The sequence below is a fragment of the Phaseolus vulgaris genome, chromosome 3 (genome assembly GCF_051622355.1).
Source record: "Phaseolus vulgaris cultivar YP4 chromosome 3, ASM5162235v1, whole genome shotgun sequence".
NCBI classification, from domain to species: domain Eukaryota; kingdom Viridiplantae; phylum Streptophyta; class Magnoliopsida; order Fabales; family Fabaceae; genus Phaseolus; species Phaseolus vulgaris.
In genome coordinates this window covers 43330144-43341405 of record NC_143500.1, presented here as the reverse complement: position 1 = coordinate 43341405, position 11262 = coordinate 43330144, and the positions used below count along the sequence as shown (strand labels likewise).

The 11262-nt window shown below is 28.9% G+C and overlaps 2 protein-coding genes across 2 annotated transcripts; both read right to left on the bottom strand.

The window, feature by feature from the left end:
- Positions 1 to 3144: 3144 nt before the first annotated feature.
- LOC137807819 (uncharacterized) lies at positions 3145 to 6576 on the bottom strand. Its single transcript, XM_090299533.1, has 4 exons — positions 5263 to 6576; positions 4894 to 5152; positions 4093 to 4257; positions 3145 to 3370 (listed from the first exon to the last, which is right to left on the bottom strand). The coding sequence occupies exons 1-4, from the start codon at positions 5284 to 5286 to the stop codon at positions 3348 to 3350; spliced, it is 471 nt and encodes a 156-aa protein (XP_090155659.1). The 5' UTR covers positions 5287 to 6576; the 3' UTR covers positions 3145 to 3347.
- A 120-nt stretch (positions 6577 to 6696) lies between these two features.
- LOC137807818 (KIN17-like protein) lies at positions 6697 to 9155 on the bottom strand. Its single transcript, XM_068608629.1, has 2 exons — positions 8947 to 9155; positions 6697 to 8036 (listed from the first exon to the last, which is right to left on the bottom strand). The coding sequence occupies exon 2, from the start codon at positions 8027 to 8029 to the stop codon at positions 6830 to 6832; it is 1200 nt and encodes a 399-aa protein (XP_068464730.1). The 5' UTR covers positions 8030 to 8036; positions 8947 to 9155; the 3' UTR covers positions 6697 to 6829.
- Between the last annotated feature and the right edge of the window lie 2107 nt (positions 9156 to 11262).

Below are 11262 nucleotides of genomic sequence, written 5' to 3'. Positions count from 1 at the left end.
TTAAAAAATTATTGAAATTGACAAGGGTTATAAAATTTGAATTGAAATCTCATTACACTACTAAACTAAAGTTGTGTTAGATTTATTTATTACTCTTTTATATAGAATTAGTAATTTTTTTAATTTATACATACGTTTTTATTTATTTCATAATTTATTTTTTTTCCTTTTTTAGAAAGAAAAAAATATTGAAAGGATAAAATTTGAGATATAAATAAATATTTTTAGATACTATACGAATGACAGATGTAACCAAGTGAATCAAGACACTGGATTGTAAATCCATAATGCGGGGTCAATTCCCTTCATTATCTATATATAGATAGATAGATATTAAGTATTAGTCTGAAATAATTAAAAATTATCAAAATACAAAAAATATTTCATAAAGTAATTTTATTTTATAAGCACGTATACTCATCTTTATATGCACTATATATTTGTGTAACCTTTTTATTAACTCAAATATAAATGTTTTTTCCAACCATATCAACCATCCATAATCAGTATTTTATATACATCTATTAAACATATGCTAAGCATTCACTCAAACATCGATCAAATAGTTTTTTATTTTTCATTGAGAGACACACAATATTAAATTATTATCCAAAATATTATTAAGCGTTCAATTACTTGAAACATTTATACACTATATTGGTTATTTGTGTTAATAATTCTAACAAAAACCATCTTGAGGGAAAATGTAATTTAATAAAGTTTATATTATCCTTGTAATTTAGCACTTCCTTGTAAAGAGGGAAAATGTCAAATCTTTTTAAAAATATTTTCTATCATATACATCATTAGTATTTTTTTACACAAAAATATTCTATTTAAATTGATATTATTATTATTATACTCAATTGTTTACCTTGTGTTATGGAATCAAAATTAAAAATCTTATCTCACTTTTGAAGTTGAGAGGAATAATAATTTTCATAAACACCTTTTAAATCTCTAATTGAATTCTCTAATAAACTTTGAAACACACAATAATTGAAATGTGATGATTAATTTTAAGGATGATCTTCTTAAACTTGCGCTGGCAATATTATGGATAAGATAGTACTTATTTTGAATCCAAAATAAATTATTAAGATGCAATAAGTTCATATATATCCATTAATTAAGCTAGACGGAAAGAGAAATATGATTGTATGAAAGGACAAAAGATGCTGAGGTTTTTTTTTTTGTCCTTTCCTGTATTCTGTCATATTTGTGGCTTGTTCCTTTAAGAAATGGAAAACCATCACTGTTTGTAGAGTTCATTCGAAAAAACAATGGTGATCTTTAATAATTTATGACAAACCCATTTAATCTTTCCATTTTCAATAAATTTACATATTGATATCCGAGCTATGTGTCAGAAAAAAAACAAGAGATGGGGAAATTAAGTATGGGATTCAAGCATTATTAAAGGTGTGAACGATGTGTGAGAATTGACATGGTGAAAGATATTGAAACTGATGGGAAATCAGGGGAGATAGAGAAAGAAAAAATATAAAGAAAGATTTTTTATTTGGTTTTTGATGACAATGTCAACTAGTACACTCGCCAATTTTGTTTTTGGTATGCAAAAATATAGGTCGGATTGGTTCTCCTGCAAAGTCATTTAATTACTCGATTCTGTATGAGAGATAGACTGTAGTCGGTGAACAAAGTCCGTATAAAAAAAATATTTTTTGAAAAAATTAAATTTTTAATAATTTTTTTAAAAAAATATTTTTTATTGAAAAATTAAAATTTTATTCATATTTTAATTCATTTAATTAAGAAAATATGGATGTAAGTATGAGAGTTGTTAGAAGATTTGATTAAAAATAATTAAAGTTTTATTTTGTATTATTTTTCTTTTATATATATATATATAAATGTATTAAAGTATTTTATTAAAGTTTTGGATGACTATTTTTTTTTAAAGAGTATCTTATTAATTTCTTTTCTTTATATTATTTTTTTATTAAAAACATTTAAATATATAATTTTAGTTAAGATTAGATTCACAATCCCTCTTAATATTAACTCATTTAGATGATTGATAAAAAATTCATTTATTTAAATTCATTTTCTAAAATAAATTAAAATAAAGATCGTGTTAAGTAAAAAAAAAAAAAAAACTATATTGTGAAGTCTATCTATATATTGCATTTTTTTTTGTTATATAATTTAAGTTTGAGATTAGTCAAACTATATTAAATATGGTTTTACATTTTTATTCTTATTTGTTAAATTCATTGTTTATCATCATTAAACAATAATATTAAAAAGTTTCCACTAAAATTGCTATGTAGCCATTTTCTCTAATTTTTCATTTTTGACGAAAACCTTAATTTATTACTTTATTTAGTTTTTATTTAATCTCACAATTATTTGTTCCTTGACTTTCTTTTTAGGTTTCTAAAAACTTGGTTTTTTATTTTCTTAAAATTTTCTATAAATTTTAAAATAAGTATAATAAAAAATATTTTAACAAATGATAAAATCCACATTTAATTCCATATCACCACTTTTACTTACATATGTTTTTTAATTTTAATTATATCTCCATGATCTAACAAAAGAGAAACTTCTCATGCTACAATTGTCACATTAAACATTTTCAATTTTTTATATATGGTTTTTGTAATACTAAAATTATGTTTTCCTGACTTTTAAATATGATAAGCAGTATATTACATAATTAACTAAAGAGAATTCTTTTGTGTTTTTTTTTCGGAAAAGATAGATTCTTATTTATTTTTTAAATAGTGGTTGAATTATTCTTTGGATTGATTGATAAATTTTTCAAACAAACAACGCCTGTGATATCACTATTAACTATTAAAATAATAATCAAAGGTAAATGTTAATTAATAAACTATTAACATAGTATAAAAGTAAGCTTCAAATTTGTGGGGGCAAATCCAGTTCTGCAAGTTAAGCATGGTCTGTATGTTATTATAAATTCTTTTCTGTGTTCAATTTTTATGCATAATTTTTTTTCAAAATCTAATATTTATTTATTTTTACATTCATTATGATGTTTTGAAATTCATGAGTTTTAAGTTGATCTTATTGCATACTGTCATTGTTTCTTATGTGGTTTTATCTTCAATTTTCAGCTAACCATTATGAAAAAAAACACTACTTAATATGATTAAATTATAAAAGATAAAATTTTCTGTCTAGCAATAAAATTGTATATGAAATTCATTATCTCTTCATTACATTAGATTATACAGGGCATGACATGACTCATCATGCAGAATGCCCTTTGCTTCTCCATCTATATGCAGGGGTATACTTACACATATATGTGCTATAATATAAATCAATATTTCTCACTCATACTAAGATTTTAGGAACTATGATTTGTAGAAGTCCATCCCTGAAAATGGAGAAAGAAACAACAAATCATCAGCTTCACATATCTTTGAACTGGTGCAAATCCACACACATCATCACATACTACTAGTCTTTATGTACAAAATAAAAAAGGATATGGAAGCCTAGGTATTTTCTGAGTAGATGTTATAAATTATATAACTTTTGGACTGAGTTTGAAAAATTTATGAATCATAATGCCATGGCAGAGTTGTAGATGCCAAGCAAAGCATTAACATTGTCATAGATTCGGTTTTTCTGTACTTAAAATACAAGCATGATCTAGCTACCAAAAAAATATAAGTAATTATCATCATTACAGTATCTAGTTTCAGCAGTAGTGAATCAGCCATTTTAGCCAAGAACGTTAGGTATTCAGTAAATTTCTCAGTTATTTAATTGAGTTTCAAGGTTACAATTTAACTCGCCATGTTGTGTTAGTATAAGAGATCACTTTTCACTGACCAGGTATAGTTGGCTTAGCACTGTGTGAAAGCTTGAAGCCAAAATCTCCAAAAGAAGATCTAGTGTGTGGGAGTTACCTTGGTATTTTATTACTACTTCCAAATTGAGAGAATATTAATATTGAACTTTGTTAGTAATATAATCATTCACCGACCCAATAACCAAAACTACTAATAATATAATGCAATAGACCAAATTAGACGAGTTTTTAATTTATGAGTTAACATTAAGAAACATATGCATAACACAGATATAACTTACAAAAACTCAGCTGATATTCTGTCCTTGTTCCCACCAGCAGGAAGCTGCCACACCACCTCATATGGTCCATATAATATTTCCCTCCGATGGTATGAAGAAAATGAAGCATTTGGACAACCTCCAATTGTCCAAGAGCTAGTAGAGCGTCTACCTTTGACACACAACCTGTCACAGTTCACATATTGACTCTTTTATCAGAAAGAAAAGAGGTCATGTACTTCAAAGATTTATAACCAAGAATGTTCAGCATCAAAATTTCAATTTAGTGCTTCACTTCCAGGATTTGTGCATTATATTACAATGCAGATATAATAAACTAACTTTGTATTAATAGACAAGACCCTTGCCCGGGACACAAATGAAAGAACCACTCCAAACACAATAATGACTTTTGGATAAAAGTAGTATCCAACAATATTTCATTAAGCCGTGTCCTTTTCTTCAACATTCCCTTGCTATTAATGATTCGGCAGAACTAAATGCTTAATACCATAAATTGCAAAGAGTATAACAATCAGTATGGGGAGGAATATAAGATATTCTTCTCTTACTTTCGAACCTCCACTCATATGTCACTGATACTGACACCCGGAACTTCCACTGTGATAACATATTTGCTTTCTGATTCTGCAACATCCATCCTTGGAGACCACTCAATTCGTGCAGAATACTAAGAATGATTCTTTAGCAGTTGACAGACAGCATACAAAAATTTACACAAACAATTCAAAATAAATTATATACTTCTGTTTGTTATAGCTATCATAACTTCAAATAAATTTCTTAGTTCAAAGTGCTAACCACCAATTTCAGAATAGCACGTTTTCTTTTCAGAATCTAACTGATCTCCTCTAATCTGTCTGTTTGGCTTAGCTAATGCAGGCGGTTCAAGTGTACTAAATTCACAGCCCTGCTCCGGAGTCATTGGTTGGACCACTGAATTTTTTAAGAGTGATTCTGCCATCGCAGGTCTAGCAAAACATGATGCTCTTGCATTAGAAGCGCATTCAGATGCAGCACCAGCACCATGATGAGTTTTAGGAGCAAAAGTTGAGACACCCTGGAAATTTGTTGTTTCAAAGAATCCCGTGAGAAATGAATCATTTACCAAAAAGAGAAGTAAATAGAACATTATTAAGTATTTCAAAATAATAAGAACACTTAAAGTACCTCCTCAATTAAAGTCTGCCTCATAAAATAACCAAGAGAAGAAGATGCTTGGCGTGCAAAATACACCTTATTATCGCATCTCCAGAGCACAGAATTCAGACTGCCACTGCAGTTCTGATGGTGGGGTAGTAAAATTGATGAAAATGAATTGTAAACATATATTCAAAAAAAGAAGAAGATAGTACATGCAGATTACTATATTAGGCGTTGTAAACCAAAAGCTACAAAACAAATATAGTGGTCTATTACAAGAACGTAGCGTAGTGTCGCATATAGAAATTCATAATTAAGGAAACACTTAAGTTTCAAAAAGGGACAGAGATGAAGAAAAGACAACAAAAATGCATTTAATGGTGTTCAACTTATTATTGCCTAAGTTAATCATAAAAGAAAAGACCAATTTAAACAATTATATTTCCAATCCTGAACCTCGTGATACAAACCCTTCACCACAATAAACTACAGAAAACCAGACATTGTATAAGTAATATTTCACAATTTATTTAAAGCTAGCGGCATAGTGACGTCAATCATTTGATAAGGGTTATATTTCCTTGTCTTCAAAACCAATAAACAATCTATTCTCATCCTTTATGCAATAAAAAACGTATTTGTCCACTTTACAATACTCAAATGAGATGCAGTTTGGTTCTGTGACTACAACAAATAAAGATTCCTATTAGATGGCTTATTCTGTTTAGGCGAGGAAGATAGTAAGTTTAATACCCTTCCCAACTTAGCCATATCTATCTCCGTTACAACTCCCATGTGTCATAAAAACCTTTGAATTCAAATTCCATTATTATCTAAGGAACCAACCACGGTAACAAGAAGAGAAAAGAGTGTAAATGGAAAAAAAGAAAAGAGCACAGTATATTATTACCATTGGCAGAACATGGGTGGTTGAAATATCATCCTTGGGAGAAAAGTGGGCTGCAATCATGTGAATTCTGCGTTTCACTAACTCACTCACCATTTCTACCAATAAAAGCTTCACAAATATTTGAGCTGAACAGATGATGCATTAGAGGATCAAGAATATATGCAGAAACAGTCACTGATGAATGAAACATATTTTTAAGACAGCAAAATTGGTTGGGCCATTCAAGCTAAATATCTTTGTGAAACTGAAGATAATGTCTGTAAGATGTTATGCCTGAAGTCCACCAGGACCCTAAATATCACTTTGTTTCATAGCTCAGACTGTAGCCTTTAATTTCTTTGTATTATTATTACCTTCTGATAAAATATACAATAGAAAAATATGTAACTATATTAAATATACATATATATATATAATTAAATCATCATGTACCGATAACAAGTAAATTAACATAAATGGAGTCTAATTGTACCTACAACATGATATTTCATAGCTCTCGGTTACCATATTTTTCTGCAGATTTGGTGCCTAAATATAGTGAAAATTATAAATTACCAAGAATTGTATCCAATATAAGATAATGAATATGGTTTGTGCTACAAAGATGACACACTAGAGAAAGATACATAAGGACGAAGACTACAAGTCATGCAAACCACTGAGTTATTAATTCCATCCAACTCACTAGGCTACTTTACAAATGTCCTCGTATTCCATAGCTTTAAGTACTCTGCCATCATAAGGTCCTTTCTCAATCTGCACCTTAGCACAAAAATTATCTGTATCCACCCCCAACAGCTTAGCAATGGATCCTCTATATGCACCGTTGACAATTTTTACACGGCCCCCAACTTGTGGAATTACAGTTTCAAGCTCTGCCTGATCAACTCTGAGCACGTGCTTACTTTCAAGCATTTCTATTTCCCCAACATACTTGTCAATCACCTTCCGTACAACACCCTTTTGCTTGTAGTAGCCCTTCTCTGCCAAAACTTTGCTCATAACCTTAACAACAATTCCTTCATGCAACCAGTAATCCTTCCTGTTGATTTTTTCCTTTTTCTTCTCTTCATCCCTCATCATTTCATCCAAAGTTGATTTTCCACCACCACTTTCTTTCCTCTTCAAATTGATTCCAGGATTTCTTTCCCCATATCTCTCTTCATCAACCTCCTCAAACACCACCCTTGATGCCTCACGCTTTTCCTTGGTCACAGGTTGTTTAGCCAATGAAGACCCAAGAGAAAACCCTATCTTAATTCCATCTTCCATATTTAGTTCTCTTGGAGGCTCAGATTGTAAAGGCTGATCGGCCTCAGGAGTAGGCTGCTGTATCATTTGTTCAGCCATTTCAATCTGTTTCTTGATCTCCTTCTCTTGCTTTTCTTCATCTGCCATATCTGCCTTGATTCTCTTATTCTTCATCCTCTCCTTGAAAAGGGTTTCTGAATCTCTGTCTATGTATGTAATGAACCATCCCTTGGGTGTTTCCTCCACCTTACATTTGCCAGTTCGACCCAAGTACTTGACAAATTCAGTAAGTGTTGCCCACTGAGTGGAGTTCATATGAACATGGTGTCTATCATTTATGTATTCGTTATAAACTACAGTGGCTGCCACACGGCTGAATCGGTGGCTGCGCTTCATGTGCTCCAGAAAAGTGCTCTCAAACTCTTCAGTATAGCCCTCAACTATCCGGTGTGGGTTTTGTCCAAAAATCTGCATTTGACGCTGGTGCCCTTCACTCATGCAATGGCATTTAAATCCATTCTCATCTCGGCACTGCTTTTGGCACATCTGGCAATACCACCGAAGCTTCTGCAATCCTTTTGCTTTGATTCGATTGGCAATTGCTTTTGGTGTGAGAAACTCATTTTTCCCCATCACGAATCTGGATGTAACATTTTAGATCAAACAAAACATTACCAATAGTCCTACCAGTGTCTCATTACAGATGAAATTTTGTTAAATGGTGGGAGTACATAATAAAAACAGCATTGGAACAACAGCTAAAATTTGTAAAGCATTAGAAAACAATAAGCAAATGATTTGAGACCAACAACCAATATCAAAGAATTAATATAACAACTAATGAATACGTTAAGAGTTTAAATCAACATACAATAAACAACTTCACACTTTTTACTTTCCCTGAGATGTTAATTAGAATCCTTCAAAGAAACGTATTTTTCCCCATCACCAATTTTGATGTAACATTTCAGATCTAACAAAATCAACAATCATACCCAGTGAAGGGAGGGAGGAAGCCCACAATAAAAACAGTATTAGAAAACAAGAAGCAAAGTTTTTGGGGACAAGCACTCACATCAAATAATTAGATATAATGACTAATGAACATGTTTTGAATTTTGATCAGAATACAATAAACATTCGAAGTTGAAGCTCGTCATGAACCGGCAAAGATTCCCAAAGGAAACCACCACAAAACATCACCAAACTCAATTACTTTAATTCTCAACACTGCTAATAATAAATCAATGGCTTTCCAAACACACTATGCCCAAACCTCGGTTCTAACATTTTGGCTCGGTATCCTATTCTAGTTTGATTACATCCGATTACTCGAAACACACTTCTGTCATTCTACGCCTTTCAGTCAAGTAGAAGGGCCAAACTGAGAGCGAGGCAAGCTGGGAACGGGCTCAAACTTACGATTCTAAGACCAAGTCAGAGACTACTTAACGTCTCACAGAACGATCACAACAAGGAGAGATTTTTTGGGCAAAAAAATTGGCTTAATCCACCTTTACTATTGATAGTACACTAGAGAGAAAACGGACCTGAGAGTGGCAACAATTCCGGCTGAGACGTGAGCGGTGGTTTACGGTGGAGACGGCGGCTACAATTGCCGGAAACCCTAGAATCGGAGTCCGCGGCAGAGGAGAAAGAAAATAACACGAAAGAGAGAGCCGTGTCTGAATCTAGCAACAGTGGCGCCTCTTTAAAGATATTCTTTTAAACCTTTAAAAATAGGAAGCAATAATTCACTATCATTTCATTATAAATTACAAATTATATATACACATATTTGATAAATTTGCTAAATGTTAGCTTTGACAGTACTGATTTTAAAGCCACAATAATAATAATTTTAATAAATTAATAATATAAAAAAAAACTACAGTATATGCACACTAAAATCTTCAGTTTAAAAAAAAGAATTTCTTAAAAAACTGCATAACAAAAACTAATATGCTCCTGATGTGATTTATAACAATTAATAATATACTCTACAACAATTAAATTTATTTTGTTGTTATATTTTGTGTACATATTTTTATTTTATTTTTATCTTATAAAAACTAGAAGAAACATGGGGTTATGTCTATATATTTACATTTTTATTATAATATAATATTTATATTTATATTTATATATATTTGTATATATATTTTTTATTGTATATATGTCAAAGAATGATAAATCGAGGTAGATGGGTTATATAAGATTATATTATAAATATGATTATATGATAGGGTTTTATATTTCATTTTATCCTCTATTACAATTTTTAGTTTTTATCTATATTAATTTTATAACAATATATAGATCTCCTTTTTAATGTAATCAAAGATTGATATTATTGAATAATTAAAGTGTGTGTTTATTTTTAAATTATCAGTAATTTAAAAAAAAACATAATTAAAAATAAAATATAAAAATAGAATGCATACATGAAATAAATAAAAAATAGCATTAGTATATTATTATGACTATTTAAAAATTTAGATAAAATTAGTATTTTTTTAGAACGTATGTATATAGAAATATAGGTTATATAATTTTGCGTCATATTTATAAATTTATCCTATATAATTACTGGCTATGTTTCGATCATAATAAATATTTATAGTAAACATAAAGTTTATGATAATATTTTAAAAATATGGATAGATGAATATAATATATGTATTTGTATTTATTAAAATAACTATAAATTCATCATAGTTTAATTGAATATATTATCAACTAATATTATTATTTTTTATTTATAAAAAATACTATATAATCAAATTCATTCAATGAAGATATAAAAAGAAAAAAGGAAAAATAAATAAATTTAATTAATATATTTTTGTAAGTATAATTTTTGGAATAATCTATGCAACTTTTAAATAGTTTAAAAAGATAGACTAAAATTTGTTTAAACATTATTCTTCTGTCATTTCAATACAATATAAATTATTCAAACTCATCAACTCATAATCAAATTCAATTTAAGTGACTTCTGTTGCCATATTAACTTATTGTCTAAATCAACTATCATAAAATTTTATAAAGAACATAGATAACTTCTTATCTCCATAGAATAAAATTTTATCCAGAGAGAACCACTCTAAAATATAGGGACTTAAAATAAGTTATTTAAACATTTCCAAATCTTTGTATGATTTTAATAAAGTTGAAATAAATATTTTTCTCAACTGATCTCACTAGGATCGATGACTAAATCACACAAAAAAAAATATTTAGGGTAAATAATTAACTTAATCTGATTGAAATATGATGAAATACAAATGTAGTTTGACTCATCAATTAGAACAAAGTATGATCAAATATGAGTTATGAGAGAGAAATCAAAAAGATCTTTAGATTGATAACTAAATCATAAAAAGAAAATAATGAATAAGAGATCTTTAAAGTAAAAAATAAACTTATTCAATTTAAAAATATGATAAAAATAATTAAAATTATATAAGAATAATAATATACTTATTCAATTACAAAACAAGTGAGAGTGAACAAAGTTTTCAGGTATAACCACAATTTTAACGTTGTCCTTTATCCATAAAAAATAAGAATGAAGATTTTTTTAATTTTTTTAATTATATTTTAAAATCACAACATCTTATTTTCGGTAATTGTACATAAAAAAATCACTAAAAATATACATTATAAAAACAATTTTTTTCCCAGTAAGTAACTTTAATATCCTACTAACACAAAACCACAAAGAATGGTGTAACCATAGATATAAAAAAAAAAAAACTAAAAATGAAGATAAGAAATCAGGTTGCTAAGCAATAGTAATAGAAAAGTAGTAGAGATAAAACTGTTAAGCCCACTGAAAATAATTACACACTTTATTTTATAGC